General features: G+C 40.8%; 1 protein-coding gene across 8 annotated transcripts in view; it reads left to right on the plus strand.

Moving 5' to 3' along the window:
- The first annotated feature begins 840 nt into the window (after positions 1-840).
- Positions 841-20,580, plus strand: part of fhod3b (formin homology 2 domain containing 3b) — a 669,782-nt gene continuing 650,042 nt past the window's right edge. For 3 of the 8 annotated variants that reach the window (XM_069909515.1, XM_069909535.1, XM_069909544.1), the window contains exon 1: positions 841-1,205. In XM_069909515.1, coding sequence (XP_069765616.1) covers positions 1,041-1,205 — 165 coding nt within the window. In that variant the 5' untranslated portion in view covers positions 841-1,040. The remainder of the gene's footprint in view (positions 1,206-20,580) is intronic. The other 5 variants (XM_069909524.1, XM_069909577.1, XM_069909550.1 and 2 more) reach the window with 3 other exon arrangements.

A 20,580-nucleotide genomic window follows, 5' to 3' on the forward strand; every position in this document is an offset into this window, starting at 1 on the left:
CATCAGTGAAGCAATACCTTTGTTCCACTGCAACTGTGAATATTTAACTGTCCTTTCATATTTTTCTCTGAATTATGTAAATATGATTTGTTCTTATTTTATTCGTGTTTTAACATTTCTGTGCTGATTCGTCGAGCACGCATTTCATTGCACCAGTACGTTCAATAAACTCAGCAAAAACCACAATACTTTCCCACCGGACCGTTCCTTGTCTATTCATACTGCCACTAGATGGTGCAGGCGGTGTGTAGCTGGGCACTTATTTTCATCCTGACTGATTAGGTTCCAACAGGTTAAGGAAAGCCGCAGCAGCTCTTCTGTTCACCCAGCCTCGCTTGTTTCCGCGCCCGAGGTCTATTGACATTCCACGGGACCTGTCACCCACCTCCACACGAACTCGGCTGGTAATAGTAATGTATTGGCAGCTTCGAAAATCTGATCTCCCAGTCACTATCTCATTGGCATAAACTATAAATTCAAAATGCATATGAAACTTTAACTTTTTAAACTTGATTATCTATTATTTCGGTCCAATTTTGCAAAAAGAAACACTTTTCCAATTGATGCTGAATCGAAAATTTATGCGGCTTCCTCTGCAATGTAAAACACTGCAGGTGCTGAAACAGCAACGAGGAAAGACAAACTAACAGTAACTGGGGATTCGGACACGTGTTTATTTCCTGCAGCGTCTCGGAGCATCGCAACGGCCGTGGCGGGTAACCTCTGGGCTGCACCCTCTTGAGGCTCGTCGACTTAACAGCTGGGGGCGCTGGGCGGCTGGTCCTAGCGTTCGGCCTGGCGCTGCGGAAGTCGCTCGCTGTCTGCTCTCCTGCGGAGACGGGCTGATGGATGGATTGATGGAAGGAAGGAGGGGGAGCTCTTCGCCCTTCTCTCTCCAGACTCGGGATTAGCTGAGCTGCTGCGCCAGGAGCCGGTGACCATTCTGCAAAGCCCTCGCCGGGCTAGCTGGCTGATTTTTCTGCCCCCCAGCCCGGAAGCGGACTCATCTCTCCCTTTCTTTCTCTGTTTATGGACAGGCCATGGCCACCTTGGTCTGCAGGGTCCAGTTCCTCGATGACACCGATCCGTTCAACAGCACGAACTTTCCGGAGCCCACCCGCCCCCCGCTCTACACTTTCCGACAGGACATCTCCCTTATCAATCAGATCGCGGGGCTGCACCGACTTCTCCAGGCTCCACACAAGGTGAGGTGCAGGGGGGGGGGGGGGTCTGAGACCGGGGGGCGCGGACGCTGCCGATTACGGCGGTCCAGTTTGGTGGTCGGGGCTACCTGGGTGTGCTGGGGGGGGGGGGGTAAATTGAGTTGGTGGGCAGTTGATCAGTGTGTGGATTAATGTCGAGTGCTGCGCTTGTGGATAGTTGCCCGTGAGAGCGGATTATTGATTAGTGCGTGTCGTGCCACTTGAATTCTTGGGATGGCAACGTAATTTTTTGGTTCCCCCCCCCCCGAGGGTGATGCTGAGTGGGAGACGTACAGTGAACGATCAATCAGTAGCGGGTCATGCTGACAGCTTCCATTGAGAACCGGGGAGGTGGTATGAGGGTTGATGAGCGGAACCTCCGCAGTGCGGGATACGGTCTGCGGCCAGCGTCCGCAGCGCCGAACTCGGCCGATCTCCCGGAGTGTGTGCCGTGTGCTCAAGGTGACACGGAGCTGCTCGCAGTTGGACGGAGGGGCAAACAGTCAGCAACATTGCTTCGATCGCCTGCTTGTGGACTGACTGTGCAGGGCTGCGGTGGGTTCGGCGCACATCTCCCCCGAGTAACATCCCCATTAAAACTCCCCAGATCCACATCTGCATTTCGGAGCACTTCATCTCCCACTCGCATCCGCCTGACTCAGGCTTGAGCCTATCCTATTCAGTTGCCTCTCGTAATGTAAACAGAATAAAAGCTACGTCTCTTTTTTTGGCTGAATTTCTCACCTGGTTCTTCGTTTGCAGGGATAGGGAGTTCGGAGACGCCCCCCAATTTCTCCGGTCCAATAGGTGTCGAGGGCATGGAGCTTTTAAGTAGGTCCTTTCCACCCCCCCCCCCCCCCCCCCCCCCCCGGATTTGACAGTCACCCTGTCTGAATGTTTTATCGGGAAGGTGTGTACTATTGAATAGCCGTCTCCCCCACTAGGTTCCAAACTGCATCTGTCCTGGGACCGGTATCTCGAGAAAAAGGTGTTGACCATTTCTCCCTATTGATCTGCTGAGACCTCCAGCTGTACCTCGTTCCCAATCCGGACATTGCTCTGGAGATTGTGGTTGTCAAACACTTCTTTTCCGTGCGTGAAACGCAAGAGGACTGGATTGCTGTAAATTAATTGTGCAGACAGGCCAAACTTGCCAGTCACTCTCGAGTCGTTTGCACATTGGCGTTGCTCTTCGGATGGGGCTTTTTGAATAGCGCGGATGGCAGGGCCGTATCGCTAAGCAGAATCATGAGTCGCCCTGAAATTCTTGCTGTCAGGCGGCAAACTTTCAGATACAGGTCTCTCCGGCAGGACAGACCGAAATCGGCCAGAATGCCTCCGACTTGATGGGCTGTGAGCATAACTGGAGGAATAGCAGGAACGTGAAGATGGGCCGAAATGATGTGCTTTATTTCTAAATGGCGAATAAATTAGTCAATGTTCGAGTTGTTTTTTAAAGTCTGTATTTTTAATGTCCTGGTTCTTTGCAGAATGTTTGAATGTTTCTAGACTTCAATGAGATCTGGGAAGCCCGTGCAGCTCGTTAGGAATAGTGATGTAATTATGGATAAGTGGGCGCTTAAGTTTCTACCAAGTGCTTTAAATGTACAAAAGAGTACTTGCTGAGTGTATTGCAGGCTTTTGCATTTGAGGGGCGCAATACACATAAATGTGTTGGAGAAACTCATTAAAAGGTGACCAAAAGAGCCTGGGCTCTTGGGAGCCCTTTGTTATGCTGAATATGGTAATGTGTGTTGGGAAATTAAAGCTTTTTCCATTGATGAATGTTAAATGGTAATGTCAGTCTTATCAGCTCTACTTTGAATTTGTACACAAATTCACATTCTGCTATGGTAATAAAAGCATTTTGTTATTTTTTCAGACTGTATAGGATGTGCATCCTTGCTGCTTGCTATACAGTCCAATCTATTGAGTTTTAGGTATAAAGGTAGCTCTTTCTACAAATTACCCATAACTGCATGTTTAAAGGTGGAAGGATTTTTGGCAAAAATACACAAATTCAAGGATCATTAACATTGTTATATTCTTGGATCACTTTTCCATCACTAAACTTTAACCCAGCTTTAATTAAACAAAAACAGTATACATTGGAATCACTTCGGTGAGGCAGCATCTCTGGCATGAGATTGGTTAATGTTTGTTTCTCCTTCCAAATATCACTTTGACATCCATTTCTTTATTCCCCCAGATTATTTATGGAGTGTTGTTTTTAATCATTGAATGAAAATTGTATGGGAAGTCCTGCTACACCTGTAATGTGCCAGATGCATTGAAGTGTGTAATATGGCAGCTTTACTGAGAAGTTGCATGGCTTTGGAAAGGATGGGTACTACCAATAAAATACTAAACCTTTTTTAACACGTAACTTTTTCTGTCACCTATGTGCCTGTGTCCCACTAAATTGGCCATTTAATGTCCCAGGAATGAATGGGGGTTTGGCTTTTCACACTTGACCACGCTTAACTGGGACACTGCACACATTCACACTTGCAAGGAGCTATCCCCAAGGTTAGGACTGTTCTACCTTCTACTGGTGATGTAATGGTGCGTGGAGCGATGGTAGACCTGCCCTAAGTCCTGATCAGTGTATTATAATCTTGTATTTGAACAAAATTAATCCTATCTAATTATAACAATCTTTATGTAGAGCACAGTATGAGCCCTTCAGCTCTTCTTGTTGTGCCAACCTATATAAACCTTTACAAGGGACCGTGAGAAAGTTCTATCAGTAAATAGCAATAGCGGACAATTTTTAAACTGGGTGAGAAAGTTGGTGGCATTATCATGAACAATTTATAAATACTGTGGGGGGGGGGAAGCAATGGTGGACCTGCCCCTCCCAAATTCCCTGTGGCAGAGAAAGGGCTCTATGCATGGAGTAGTTATGTAGGGGTTTCTCTGCTGCTCGAAATTTTGTGAAATCAGGTCGCCATCTCTTTTTCTGACAGTCTTTATAAATTGCACACTATAGCACTACCAACTTTTCCATGTTTAAAAGAAATGTCCGCTATTGCTGTTTATTAATATTTATTCTCTCCCTGGTGCAACTTTCCCATTGCATTTTATAAATTCATTTTAATCTTCTTTCACGTTACTGTGCTTGCACAAAAGCTTGGGTCATTTCTATCCAAGAATGAAATTACCCATTCTACACTTGCCTGGTTGCCATGCTGATGTCTGCACATGCCAGGGATTAAACTGGGTGTCGAAACAGTCTATCCCCAGTGTGAGATGATGCCTCATGCTGGCATCGAGAAGATTTTAGATTCACACTTGACCCTTTTTAGGCCAATTGGCTGTTAATTCCTGGGACCACTTGCAAATATGAAAGGGGCTATAGTCTTTTAAATACCCCTAATGTTTCAGCCGCCTTCTGGCCCATGAAACATGTGAAGCCTAATTACACCCAATGAACTTCTAACCACATCCATTTTTGAAGGTGGAAGGAAGCTGGAGCACCTGGAGAAAATCCACGCAGGTAATGGGGAGAGTGTGCAAACTCATTAGAGACCGTGCTGTATTCTAACCTGGGTCGCTGGTGCTCTCATAACAATGTGCAAACCAATACACCAATTGTGCCACCCAATGATAAAAGAGTTAGATGAAGATTCTTGATTTTGCTGTCCAGCATCTTAGGAAGCATCATAAATGCTCAGTGGCAAATTGTGTCATTCATGACTGCCTTTGCAACCAGGATCAGAAACTATTAATGCAATTTTGGCACCAAAACTTTAACAAAAAGGAAAAGTTTTTTTATAACAAACATTTGGTCTGTTGACATGCATATTTTTAACTGCCTTGCCAGCAAATTCTGAATGACCACAACTGAAAGCCATGGTCTTTCATGTGTGATTTGCAATTCTTGCATGAACTCCTGCTACTTTTCCCTTTTTTCTCTACTCCCACTCTAATCCTCCCATTACCAATACCAAAAGTGAATGTGTGGCTCCTACTAGTATTTTAAGCAAGTGCTACTGTTTTTTTTTAAATGGCATTGTTGCATTGGGCTCAAATGATTTTCTCATTTTACAAAGCGAGAGGGATATTCAGCTTCAGATGCCAATGCTGCTGGTCCAAGGACTAAATTTGATCTCATTATCTGTGTAGTTTGCATCTTCTCCCTGTATGGATTTGCTCTGGGTGATCTGATTTCTGCACACACCCCAAAGATAGGCTAATTGATTAATTAGCCACTCTAAATGACCCATTAGTGCTGATAATTTGCCAAAGTGGAGCTGATGGTCATGTGAGAGAGCGCAAGTTGCAGGGGTTCAGGGAGAAGGGGCAATAGAATTGTTCTGGGAGGTGGTGGAGCCTCAAAGAGCTGATGGGTTGCATAAATAAAGAAAAAGAAAACAAGTTGCTCGATGTGTGGAGGTACAGCTACCCCAGCATCCGTGGATTTGTCAAAAAGTTTTAATTGAAATTAAAGCTATGACATCTTTCAAATTTTCTAAACATCATCTTTCCTGAATCAGTAGTTTTGCTAGGATTCTGTCCAATTGGCCACTCATTATTGATCCCAATTCTAATGAATATGTACTACAAAAGATAAGAAAGCAACATTTCGATGTTTTGTTTCAAGCACAGTCATTGGGATACCAAACAAAACAGCTTCTCTGAATTTCACTCAGTACAAAGGAAATGTGTTTCTTTATGCCCTCATCCCTTTTTGGGTATACGCTATGAATATGGTACAAAATAGATATCCACTCTGGAAAGTTTTGCTACTCTCAGTGAATAATTTAAATTGCTGTAGGATCTAGTGCGTATTAACTGTTTTCAATATGATTATTTGCATTTTATTTAATGATGCAAAGGGTCTGAATGTAATTCTGAAATGAGAGATTGCAATTTCATGGCTTATGGTTATGAATAGTATGAGATGGTTGGTGGAGGAATGGTTAAAATTTTTGGTTTTGGCATTGCTAACACTAGTGTCCTGTTTTTTTTCTTTGGCTTGGCTTCGCGGACGAAGATTTATGGAGGGGGTAAAAAGTCCACGTCAGCTGCAGGCTCGTTTGTGGCTGACAAGTCCGATGCGGGACAGGCAGACACGATTGCAGCGGTTGCAAGGGAAAATTGGTTGGTTGGGGTTGGGTGTTGGGTTTTTCCTCCTTTGCCTTTTGTCAGTGAGGTGGGCTCTGCGGTCTTCTTCAAAGGAGGTTGCTGCCCGCCAAACTGTGAGGCGCCAAGATGCACGGTTTGAGGCGTTATCAGCCCACTGGCGGTGGTCAATGTGGCAGGCACCAAGAGATTTCTTTAGGCAGTCCTTGTACCTTTTCTTTGGTGCACCTCTGTCACGGTGGCCAGTGGAGAGCTCGCCATATAACACGATCTTGGGAAGGCGATGGTCCTCCATTCTGGAGACGTGACCCATCCAGCGCAGCTGGATCTTCAGCAGCGTGGACTCGATGCTGTCGACCTCTGCCATCTCGAGTACTTCGTTAGGGGTGTAAGCGCTCCAATGGATGTTGAGGATGGAGCGGAGACAACGCTGGTGGAAGCGTTCTAGGAGCCGTAGGTGGTGCCGGTAGAGGACCCATGATTCGGAGCCGAACAGGAGTGTGGGTATGACAACGGCTCTGTATACGCTTATCTTTGTGAGGTTTTTCAGTTGGTTGTTTTTCCAGACTCTTTTGTGTAGTCTTCCAAAGGCGCTATTTGCCTTGGCGAGTCTGTTGTCTATCTCATTGTCGATCCTTGCATCTGATGAAATGGTGCAGCCGAGATAGGTAAACTGGTTGACCGTTTTGAGTTTTGTGTGCCCGATGGAGATGTGGGGGGGCTGGTAGTCATGGTGGGGAGCTGGCTGATGGAGGACCTCAGTTTTCTTCAGGCTGACTTCCAGGCCAAACATTTTGGCCTGCTTAGTGTCCTGTAACCAATTAATAAACAACCTATAAATTGGTTGCTTTGGCAAGTGCTAGATTGAAGTACAGAAAGACCAACTGCTTGCTCTGCCCTATCATTTAGGCTGTTTTTTTACTTTTCAGGTTGTATAATAAGTGCTTTCTGTTAACCTACTTTCAGCTTGTCATCTCTTCCAAGTGAGATGACCAATTGGTATTTGTAGTACCTTTTGGTCAAGGACCACAACCCTTAAGAAGCTTAAGGGGTTAGAAAGAAGGGGAGGAATAAAGGACACTCGGTGATTAAAACTTGGCTCCTAAAGGCTGTGGTGAAGCAAGGGTCACAATGGAAGATTGAAGGCAGAGTAATTCCAAAACTGTAACCCAAGGTTTCTGAATTCTGAGTCATTGTTTGGTGAAGGCAAGTTTGGAAATTATGATGACACCTTTATGTTGAGGACTAAAATGAGGAAATTGAGGAATTGTTTTAAATATGGATGTGAGTTTTAAATTTGGGCTGGAAGTGTGGTAGTAGTGGTGGGGAAGAGAATTGAGACCTGTGAATTTTGGAGTGCATGATGTAAATTGTATTGCATGACACAGTATAAGCCTGCAAATCTGAATATGTCTGCCACTGTTTTGTATTTACAATTTCTCCTCCTGTATAGGCAGTTGTGAGGAATTCAGCTTTCATTTCTATATTTGCAGTTTTTTTTTGACACTATAGGGCTGCAAGAACTGTTTAAAGAAATTTGTGATCTGATTGTGTTTTGCAGCTAATCTGTTCAGTTTGACCTGGTTTTCAGAACAAATCATTGGCTATTTGATGTATCATTTTTTTTGTAATTAAACCCTCAAGAGATTGTGTAAACTGTGTACAAGCTGTTAGCACCTTCCATTTTTCAGGACCCCACAACTTCACAATTGATGTCTCAATGAAGTGACTTTCATCTCCCTTTGCTGACGGTAGTTAAATGGTAGAGCAGGCTCAAGAGATTTAGAGGTTTACTCTTGGTACCTTGTGTTGCATTGTTTGATGCTCAACAGAGAATGTATGTGAAAGCCGAGCAGCATGTTATTTGGAGCTTCAGTACATTCACATACTTCTTAACCACCATGTCGGACCAAGATATGAATGTCACAATCTCTTGGATGAAGGGCCAAATGTATTTGCCATGAGCACTTTGAAATTTCGACCCGAGTAGAGCCTCTTGCCTCTCTCAAAGAGGAGCAATGGGTTGGTAGTTGCAGATAATTTTGAGGAGGATGGATGAGGAGCACTTGGTGTAGGATGAAATGTACACAATGCAATTTTGATCCAGGTGAAATAGATGAAGAATGACCAAAGTATTGGGGTTAATACTGGTGCTGCAAATCTATAGTGTATTTGACAACCTTCCCCCTCTTTAATAAAGACAGTAATCCAGAGTATGAACAACTTCAAAGAAAATGACCCCAATATGCTGTCAGTCTTTACTTGGAGGAATGTTTCTGACCATAATTTGCTGGGTCTTTCCTCATTGTCAGTAAGCAAACTCCTTTTGTGTGGATGTTTAATGAAGGAAGCTTGGAGTATTTTTCCTCCAAATGGTAGTTGCTTCCACTCAACATTCTTGCAGACAATGAAAACTACAACCTATGCAATAATAATAAATATAGTAACAGCTTTAACAGTGTTTTGAATTTTTTTTATCATTTGCCTTGTTGGGTCTGTAAATAAATCCTCAATTAAGAGGGCCAATCTTGAATCATAAAAAATATCTAAGACCATTTTGCATTATGGAAGGCGTTGGGGGTAAGTGGTACAATCCTGTTAAAGTCACCATCAGGATTATTTTGATTGGGAGGAGAGACATTTTGGATATTTTACTCACCTTTTCCTTGTTTCTGTCGTAAGGTTGAATACATGACAAAATCTGCAAGACAGCTCAAGACCTTTGAATCAAAGATCTTAAAGGTTGACAGGCCAATGGAATGTTTGTTGAAAGGCAAAGTTCCTTGGATAAGGAGATCTGGAAGAGAGTGACTTTAGTGACAAATATTTCTGTACACTCGACAACATTTTCACTGCTTCTCTAATTCGAGATTTTTCACTCAAAATAATTTGGTTTGTATTCAACACTCCTAATAAAGTTTACATAATGAACCTTATTTAATATTCTGAACTAGTACTACAGAATGTTCATTCAATGGAACAAAAGCATTTGAGTGATTCATACTTCAAGGATTAGAGCCTAATATTTGCTAAGAAGACAAATTTCCATGGCCTTTCCTTGTGATCTTGCTCCATGTCTCTTCATTTGTATACTTCCCCATCATGCTTATTCGAGCCTTTCTTATTGAGAGCAGCAATATTCAGTAGTTGTTCTTCATTGGTCCATTTTGGGACAACTGTCACAGGATGTTGTTCATCATTTTAATCGGGAAACTGAGCAGGTCACTGATGTGACTGCAAATTCTGGAGGCTTTTAAGGAAGCTATTTTTGTGAATGAACTCAGTGAGGCTGCAGATCAATAACCTCTGGTGTGATTTATTCTTGCATTTGTCAACATTGTGGATTATATTGTGCATTTTCCAAAGCCTTTGAGCAACCATTTTTTTTTCCACTCTTGCTTTTTATGACACTTCCTTTTTTTCTCCACACTTTTTGTCTTTTAATCATTGTGTTGGCATGTTGAGCCTTGGATTTTGTCCCTAGAAGCATTTTTCTGATTCATTCTCCTTCACATTGAAACATAATGCCACAAATTCATAACCGGAGGCATTTCAGGCAGATTTCGCCATCACAGAGAACATGGAAGAGTTAAGATTTGATCCACAGAGATTTCTATTCTGCTGTTTCTAATCCTGCTGCCATGACTGTGCTCATTCAGCAATTGAAACATGCGGGAAAAAAAAAACCAGAATGTGCCTAGTGAGGGCCACAGTTTTGTGGGCTTCTTGTGATTTTAAAAAAACTCTCGACAATGGACTCGACTTTAAGTGGTCATACATTAAGTCTCTAATCTAGGGAAACCATTTCATTTTGCACAAAGGCCTATTAACTCTAGTTGAGATTATCACTGATAATTACCTCCCACTATTCGGTGCAATCAAAACATCAACTTGGTGGCATAGACAGTGTTGAGCTCCATTTAACATTTTATCCACACTAACTTGAAATGTTTTTGGTGAAGACATTTTTAAGGTAAGTTGATCTGTATAAAATCTTTTTGAGGCAAATTTATTTGAGTTAAAAATGGATCAATTTTATTGTCATCCTGCATAGATTCTGATTTGTATAATTTCTTATTGCTTAAAACTTGTTTATATCCTGGAGTTTATAGGATATGCGATCTGTCTCATCTCCAGTTGTGATGATAACTTTTACTGTTCTATTTTCAGTTGCCGTGCTAAGACTTTATGCTTGTTCCCCCTGATTCATAACATCTCTGTTTAGTTCTCATAATCAGATCTGTATAAAAACTTGTGTTAACATTTAGGTAACATTGATCTTTTGTGTGGGCACTGATCCAACCTTAAGTCATAAGCCCCTCTTTCAGGATGGAAAACTTGCATGAGTATACTATGTATTTCCTGCCCCTTTTTGGTCCCTGAAAAATGAAAAAGTCATTTTGGGCCTGTGATATTGAGCCATCAAATTACTCTCTATTTGTCAACATTCTGAGATTTAATTTGACTCCTTGAGTTATCATTGCACATGGTGCCACTGTAAACGTGCAGTAAATTGATCTGGCTTAATGTTTATTGTTGGTCTTTAATTCTTTTAATGTTGTTAATTAATATGGACCAGTCTGATCAATCTTGAACTCCTTGCACTCATTACTTAGAATGCTTTAAAGAATTTAAAAAAAAATTAATTACATTGGTCACTTGCTCAGTTTACAGTTTATAATTGGCAGCATGATGTCTGATTAATTGAGAAATACATATAAGCATCTGACCGAGAGATTTCAATGCCATATCTGTCTTTTGCAGGACAAGGTGTCCATTGGTTGATGTCATGCTGCTAAATTTCATGAACCTCATTTCACCCAAATTGAGATGTTGACATTTTATCTCTGTTGCCTTTAGATTGGGATCTTGCATCATTCATGTTATTCTAGCTTGTGATCTGTAACACCAAGACTCTGTGCCAGTTTTGCAGCTGAAGTATTTTTGATCTCCAATACACTAGTGGCAACTTTTCCTGGCATTTTTGTTTATGTTGAACTTGCTCATGTGCCATATCAGAGTTTCTGATCTGTTACAGCTGTTTGGATGTGCACGCTATTTAAGTGAGTTTTTAATCATCACAAAATTTTTAGTTTTGGCAAGCATCACCATCGATTATGGCAGCTTTATTAACAAATTTAAACCCTTGTGCACCAGATTTGAATGTGTTGATCTGTTAAATCACAGAAATATCCTACAGCTCTATTCAAAGAAGTGCTAAAATTAGTGTTGAATTGGATTTCTTCAATAGTCACTAGTGGTTCTGATCTTTTGGTTTCCAGCTTTGAATTTGTTGCTTTCTATGGTCTGAAGATTCGGTCTCGCCGCATCAAATTGCACAATCTGTGTAATACCAGAAATTCTGTCGTATTGGCATAATTATTATTTGCTCTTGCATGGCTTTGTTTGGAGTATTTATTTCCTTTTGAAGAATACTTCCTTCTGTTCTTGTGCTTCATCATCAATAAAGTTACAGGAATGGCTAATTTGGGCTTGAGGTTCCAAATTGTTTAGTTCCTGTTTTTATTTGTTTGATGCCACTGCACATCTGTGCTTGATTTAAAATTTCCAAGACTGCATGATGCCTCAAGTTGTGACTAATTGTGAATTTTCAGACTTTCTCTGCCAATAAGGATGTATGATCATTGTTTGGGCAGTTTCATTTCCAATCTTTTCTCGCCACCAGACTAATATCTGTTATAGTTGTGAAATGGCGTGGACCTCAAAGACACCTTGTTTCTTAAAGAATGTTCTTGCACTGCTTTGAAGTTCAGTAATACACATTTCAACATGCCATTCAGCAATGCCTTTATTTAAATAATTTATTTACTTTATAAAGTGTATTGTCCCTAAGCTAATGAAGTTTTTAATGATTTATTTTGCAATCCTCCCCACATCCTTTTACAGCATTAGAAATAAATTCTGTCCCCTTGGTCACTGCACCCCAATATGTGACCTTGGTACACAAGTAATACCCATGGGGGGGGGAGGGGTGGTGGGAGTCTAATGATGAGGTCTTTGGAGTGATGGAAGAGCATTAAAACTCACTCAAAGCAAATGCCTTGTCATTCAAAAGTGTTTCTTTTCAAAGTCTCTGTTGGCCTTTTGCACTTTTCATTTCGATTTCTGCTGGTTATTGTCTGCACATCCACTTTCTACAGGTGGGCATCAGGCTTATGCTTTCCAATAAAATGGCTTGCAGTTTGAATAGTAATTGGATGTGCAGGAAAAATATAACACAAAAATGATTCAAGATTGGGAGATATTCCTTGATATATATCTATTTAAAGAGCATTACATGAAAGCCCAGAGTTGAAGGGAAAGACAAAAAAAATCCTGGTTGAATGAAGCAGATGATGTTGCAATTTTAGTCCAAATCTGTTAAGTGTTTGTGCTTTGGCACCAAACCAAAGTACCATTTACACATGCTGCAAACTGGGAAGTGGTTTATGTGCAGTGAAGTAAGGTTTGTGAATATGGAATAGAGGTTTAATTGTAGATTTATAGGGCAAATGATAGAACTTTATATTCAAGTTGCCCATTAATTTAACCTGTTTGTCTCTTTTTGTACCAAAAATCCAAGTCTTATCCTCTGAGCTTTGTGTAAGTATGTACATGGTTAATGATCTACCAGCCAAAAGTGAGGCATTCTAATTTAGAAATTCAAGAGTTTAAACTTGCATTCATGTTGGATCAGAATTGGACAATTTGGCCCATTGGGTCTCTGAATCTTGGCTGATGTATTTTCCTTCTCAACACCATTTTCTTGGTTTCTCTCCATCACCTTTGAAAACCTCCTGATCAAGAACCCATCGAATTCTGCTTTAAATGTATCCAATAATTTCATCTGTCGCAACAAATTTCAGAGTCATGACCCTCCTGAATGAAGTCCTCTTATTTCTAAAGGGATGCTCTTTTATTCTAAGTCTGTGCCCTGTGGTTGTAAACTCTCAATACTGGAAACATCTTCTACCCCTACACTTTATCCAGCCCATTTATGACACAGAATGTAATTTATCTTTTGAGCAATACAATCTGGAACCATAGAACATTATAGCACAGAAACAGGCTGCTTTGGCTCTTCTAGTCTGTGCTAAACCATTTTTTCACCTAGTCTATAACCCTCCATACCTCTCTCATCCATGTACCCCAAATTGAGCCCATATTCACCACTTCAGCTGGAACCTCGTTCCACACCCCTACCTCTCTGAAATTCCCCCTAATTTTTTCCCTTTTCACTCTTGACCTCTAAGTGGGGAGTTGGGGGGGGAAGCCTTCTCTGTCTACCCCCCTCATAACTTTAAATTTCTCTATCAAATTTCCCATCATTCTTCTATGCTTCATGGAATAAAGTCCTAAACGGTTTAACCTTTCCCTGTAACTCAGCTCCTGAAGTCTGGGAAACATCCTAGTAAATCTTTGCACTTTTTCCATCTTATTGATATCTTTCCTGAAGTTGGGTGACCGAAACTGCACACAATACTTCAAATTTGGCCTCACTAATTTCTTGTACTTTTCTTAGTTAAGACAGGTGGTGATGGTTTTAAAATATTTGAATTGTATGAAATAAACCAGAAGTAGGATGTTTCCAATTATGATTAGTAATTAATCCCAGAAGCCTTGGATTTAAGAAAAACTAAAGCGCTAATATTTTGGATTATAATTCAAAAGTCTTGGTTTTGAAGCTATAAAACTTGCTTCCAGGGTGAATAGTTAGATTTTTTTTTACCTACAGTTATAGAAGTACCTTTGTTTCCAAATCCTAAGTGAGCCTTAGCCAAGACATTGGATCAACATTGATGCAATTGCTTGAGGTGAGAGATATTGGGTATCCAGAGTACCAGTAGCAGGAACCAAAATCTTGTTATGAACAGGGGGGAAAAGTACTGCAGAAGTTGGAAAGTTGAAATAAAAGCTGGAAATGCTGGATAGTCAGGTAGTGGTCATGGAGAAAAAAAGCTCAAGTTTATTTCCCTGTTTCTAAGTAAAGCTGAATATAAGCATTGCAAGTATAGATTCAGTCCACAAATGGAAATTGGTGTGGCCATCTCAAGTTTAGTTTGTACTTTCCTATATTTTTCTAGAATTTTGCATTTTTATTTGTATGCCTGTGCACCTAGCTGTATGAGTATTCCAGTGGTGTAAACCAACAGTCATTTCACCCTGTTAGAAATCATTCATTGAATTGGCAATATTTAGAAGATTCATCATAGAAAAGACAATAATATATTGCAGGAACAGGACCTTTGGCTAGCTCCACCTATCCTCTTTGCTACCCCCCAACTCTTTCGTTTGGATCCCTGCTAGCATTTTCTCATACCTTGATGAAGGGCTCATGCCCATAACATTGGTCTTGCATCTTGACCTGCTGAGCTTCTCCAACATTTTGTGTGTTTACTTCAATCACGGAGTCTACAGAATTTTCATGATTAACTTCTGCCTACATATTTGCTGAATGTAATGTTAAAATCAAACTAAAAGTATGCTTATACCCGATTCCTCTACATCACCTTCATACTTGTGTATCTAAGTCTCTTAAATGCTACTATAATCTGCATCCATAACTGCTACAGGCATCTGTTTCAGACACTTTCCATTCTCTGTAAAATGCTCCACACATCTCCCCTAAATGCATTCCCTATAACCTTGACTGGTTTTCTCTTAAATTACTCTTTTGGCCTGAGGAAAAGATTCTCTCCACCTATTCAATGCTTCAGGTTCATATACACCTGTATAAGGTTACACTCCAGAAAAAAACACCTAAGTTTGTCAAATATCTTCCCATAACTATCTAAATCGGGCAACATCCTGGTAATCCTCTTCTGTACCCTTTCCAAAAACCCCACTTCCTTCCTATAATGGGGTGACTTGAATGGCAAATAACATTGCTTGCAGCCTGGTCAAAGTTTTATATAGCTGCTGCATGATTTCCTTGCTTTCATCCTCAATGCCCCACCCAATACCATACACCTTTTTTAACCATCCTATCAAAGAGCAATGGACCTAGATGCCCAATATCCTCTGGATGCTGATGTTTTTCTGCCTCTGGAGCACAATGTAGGATTTGATTGGTATGTAACTTATTAGAAGTCATGGTAGATTAATGTAAACAGCGTTTAAGATGATTCTAAGGTGCACCTGGTATGGATTTAGTTACAAGAGCAGAATATGTATTCTGAACTTTAATATGGAATCGACATCCAAAATGAGGGAGAAGCTCATTGACGCACAATTGACATGATTAAACGGCTTGCATATTAATGACCTTGTTTTGTTGGCATCCTGTAGGGTGTCTAGCCACACCCTCTACACCACGCAAGCCTGGTGGGGGAGCCAGTTTAGTCGCTGATCATGCGACAGGCAGTACTGGGGTACATGATACCAGTAGCAATGAGTGACCTGACTGACCTTTTATAGGGTCAGCAGTCATCTAGCAAACATGTGCCATGAAGCATGGAAAGGGCATCCCTTTTATCGAAGCTTGGTCTGGCCATTCACTCCAACAGAACTACCTCCAGCCATCTTGGATCTCACCATGCTGCTGAATCCAGGAGTGGATGTTGAGAGGGTGGGTCTGAACCTGTCCAACCCCCTACTCACCTAAATCCATTCATGTATGTGCTGTTCCTCTGAGGAGTGGGGTGCCCTCATATCAAACCCCATAAACTGACTGAAAGGAACCATCATCCTATGGGATGGATAGCCAGAAGAGAGTGTCAGGAGAAATCTGTTCCTCAAGGATACTGACATTGCCAGAAACCACCTAGTTCAGCTGCCCTAAATCTTTGAGATAACTAGTTCAAGAGCCCTTGCCCTCATGAGGAATAAATCTTCCTTGTCAGCCTTTTACCTGAATGGCTAATCAATAATGATCATATTTGAGCAATAGAAAATAACCATGAAGACACTCAGGAGGATTCTGATATTTGCGCCAGCCGAGCCTTAAAGCCGATCAGTGAGAAAAGTTGAATTTACCTTATGGACAAGGCTTGCAAGGCTGATCCAGTGTCGGTTTCAACTCTGCAGTGTCAGGAGCTGTCTTCTGGAGCTGAGGGAGGTGGGGTGAGTGGTGCAGTAGTGCTACCCATCACTGTGACACCATCCATATGCCCTGGCAAATAAAAAATTAATATTCCCTCCCACCAAAAAGAATAAAATTCTTACTGCAGTCAAACAGGTACTTCGTAAAAATAAATTTACAATAATACACATTAAATTAAGTATGTGAGAACTTTAAAATTCACACTCCTGGGTTGCAGGCTGTTGATATCTTAGCAATGTCATCAGTTTTTCCCTTCGCAGCCACTTTTAGTGGCATTACCTTGACTGAGGAGATGGAGAGAGTCGCTCTATCTCTGAGTGTACCCCCTTGGGTGGATTGGAGTTTACCTTCTGAATCTGCCCTTGGAGCTTTCAACAAGGTAGGTAAAGCGATGTAAAGGCAGAGAATATCAGCTTTTTACATTTTTTACTATAAAAAGGCCTTTAGACACAAGTCTATAAATATAGAAAGGTGGGGGGATATTAACAAACATGAAAATCAGGAACGTCTCCTTGAATTTGATATCAAAGCAGCTGAAGATGGAAAGGTTTTGCAAAAAAAAATCAAAACAATGAAAGTAGTAGATTGATTTCCATTGATATTTGTATCCAAGAAATTCAATAGCAGTGCAAGTATGCTACATTTACCATGGATGAATTAGTGTTTGAGCCCTGCCAAAAATGACATGGGTGCAGCAAGTTGCCACTTACCAACTCAATTGACTTTGGTTTAATCCTGACGTCTGCTGTGAGCATACAGTTTGCATGCTCTCCCTGTGGAGCAATGGACCTGGGTGCCCAGTTTCCTCTGTGTGTCAATACTTTTGGTTTCTTCCTGTATTCCAAAGGGATATGCATGTTAATGGACAGTTGGTCAATACAAGGCCTCTGGGCAAACGAGTGATGGGAATGTGGGTAAATGGGATTGGTGTAAATGCGAGCTTCCTATTTAGTGTGAACTGAAGGTCCAGTTTCTGTGTAATAAATCTCACTAATATCATGATACACATTTGAATACTGGTCATAACTCTGACCTTTACTCAAAACAATTAGACTTCAGTTTTTTGTCCAGGACTGGGAGTCAACAACTGCTGGGTGAAGGTAACACTTAAAAAGGAGAAACTGGAGATTTGATAGTCTTTGAAGAAACTTCTGCCTTGTTTATATGGACACTTGTGCAAAAAGTAAACGACTTGAAGAGGAAGCAAGAAGACACCTGTAAATTGGACGAACAACACCGATCCATCTCCTAGTGCCCATAAAGCTTTGATTGCATATCTTCATAACTTTGCTACATAAGGGACAATACATCACTTGAGACATTACTCTAGCACTTCTGTGTATTGAATTACAATCAGTGTTTGCAGACTTAACTACAAGTAGTTACTTTATATATCACTGGCTTGGATAAATTACTCTGGGAAGCTAGATAACCACACAAAATTGAAAATGGGCCAAGATGAGATGAGTGGAAAGGTAGGCAAGTGCTGAGTGTGAAAACTGGGCAGAAGGGTCTGTGTGCACTTCACCTCGAGATTACATTAAATCTGGGCAGATGAAATGAATTCTAGCAGTTTCTTTAATTTCCTAAAATTTCTCTTGGTGTTTGACAAGAAAATGTGTCGCCCAACATGAGGAATTTGTTCACAAATTAAAGATCGCTGGAGGCCCGTTAGACTTGACACTTTGATCCTGTTTTTCAGATGCTACAAAGTCAGAGGTTAGAATTTTGAAGCCATTCCTGCAACTTGTAACATTTTCAATGGGTATCCCCAACACTGCTGTGTAAATCAGAATTTAAAATGTTTGTTCTGTTGTGTGAACTTGAGCAACCAATTCAGAATTTGCTGTGCTTCCAGCAGTTTGACAGTTTCCTTTGCAGGTGATATCTCTAATACATTAGTGCTTGAAATGTTTTAAAAAAAAATGGAGTCAATGATGCATTTCAGAATGAAGTATGCCTGTTGGTCCCAATAATAGGCACACCCAACCTTGTTTTACAACTTGCTTCGTCAGTCATTTGCTGTAATGCAGGGCCTGGTGTTTGCCTGTTCCTTTTTGTCTCTTTGAATATTTTATTTATAATTTATAATTTTTCAAACTCTGTTTCCATATTCAAATATATAGAAATATAATTACAGCCATATACAAAATCAACTGCTGCATTCAAGGCTGCCTTCACCCCACCCCCTCAACCCTCCACACCTTATAATCATACCTCACATATAGGATATCTATAATGTAGATAAGTATTGGCATTTTCCCTGCCCCTTATTCTTTTCAAGTAGATTCTTTAGCTCCAGGGCTTTTTCTATGCCTACTAATCCTTTGGTGCAGGATCAACCGATACATCTTTGTGTATGATACTGAATGTTAATCAATGTTATCTGTGTAGAATTAGTTTGAGAAGGACATTAATTCTGAGATGATTTTCTGTTATGGAGAGGGGTGTGATGAGAGGATGGAATGGAGGAGTTGATTTTGGGATGTCCACTAGTGTACTTTTTTAAAAGTAGAAATACTTAACAGTTACCAAATGTTTTAGGATTGCTAATACCACTTGGGTGTACTTCGCATTCAATGTCCACTTGTAGTTGGGAATATTTTTTGCAATGTGGATAAACACTTTATGGCTGAATGATGATTTAAAAATTGGGATGGAGATTGAAAATTGTCTGGTCTTGTGGGGTGCACTTAGTTATCACACTACATCTCAAAGTAGTTCTCCTTGAGGAAACTGTCTTTATTATAATGTTGAGCATTCTGAAATTATTTATGTCCCAAAAATTCTGATTCCCCAAATCAGTTACTAATTTTATTGATTTTAATTTAGAGCGGCATGGTTGGCATAGCAATTGGCATAATTCCTTTACAGCACCAGTGATTCAGACCAGGGTTTGCATCCTGTGCTGTCTGTAGGGAGTTGGTACTTTCTCCCCATGTCTGCGTGGGTTTTCCCCTGGGCTCTGGTTTCATCCCACCATTCAAAACGTACTAGGGGTGTGAGTAAATTGAGTGGCACAGACTTGTGGTCTGAAATGGCCTCTTACCGTACTGTATGTCTAAATTTTTAAAAAAACATTTATGGGCAATTGGCCCATAAACCCAAGTACACACATGAGACAAATTGACCTTCTAACACTCGGTTTTGGAAATGAGGGGAATAAAAAAAACTGGAGCCCCCAGAGGAAATCCATGTCGACATGGGGAGAACATACAAAATCCTTTCAGTGCCAGATATTTTTTAAATACTGTAACCTCACTTTTATTTTATTTTGGATATTCAATCACTGCCCATTCTCCCAGCTTGTCATAGATGACCCTGGCTCTCCTTTGGTCTTGAGGTAGCTGCCATCAAACTTGATGGTTCCTCATGCACACTCATCGCTGACCCAACTCAACTAATGGATTTTTAATTTTGGGACTTTCATCTTGGAGTTGGCAAAAGCAAGCCTTCAAGAATTGCTTTCTTGTGCCGTGAGCACACCCTGGGAACACACCCTGCTAGAATCATTAAATCATTCAATGCAATATCATGGCTTGAATAAAGAAATTTTGATTCTCACTTGAAAATCAGGCATCAGATGCAAGAAAGCAGAACAAGATGTATTGTGATTATGATGGTGTAACTTGTAAATAGGTTCTGATTTTTAACTCGCGTCACCAACAGTTCCTTTTCCTGTTTTACTTCTTTAATTCCAAGACCAATGTGAAGTTTTATTTATGAAAAGCAAATTCCTTATTTATCTTGAGGCAATCTCCAAAATGCAAGAGTACTAAGGAGGTGGCAGGAAGCAGAATACTATTAGAGTATGTTTTGTATGCAGATGCTGACCCAGGCTCACAATTAGATTCACTTCTTCTCCAGCTTTGGTTTTGCTCAGTGTTGGCCAGTCCATGCTTTTTGCGGGTCAAATCCAAGTTAAGCCAGGGATCTTTGCTCTTCAAGCCAAAATGCGAGCAGAGCCAAGAAGAAAATGGTGAGTCACACTGTAAACTGAGAACTCTGGGATCTGATGTGTTCAAGGCAGACGGTCATGCAGTCTTGTGAACTTTAAAAACAAGAGAATAGCTAGAATTGTTGTCAACAAGGACACTGAAGTCTAATTCTCTTGTTTTTACCACTAAGGGAATTGACAGCCTAAGAATTGGTCTTTTACTTCATCTGCAACTGAAATAAAAATGATTGCTGGTATACTGAGGTATATTGTTGAAATGTTTAATTTTAATTCAGAGATGCAGCATGGTA

This window comes from Narcine bancroftii, chromosome 1 (genome assembly GCF_036971445.1).
Source record: "Narcine bancroftii isolate sNarBan1 chromosome 1, sNarBan1.hap1, whole genome shotgun sequence".
NCBI lineage: Eukaryota > Metazoa > Chordata > Chondrichthyes > Torpediniformes > Narcinidae > Narcine > Narcine bancroftii.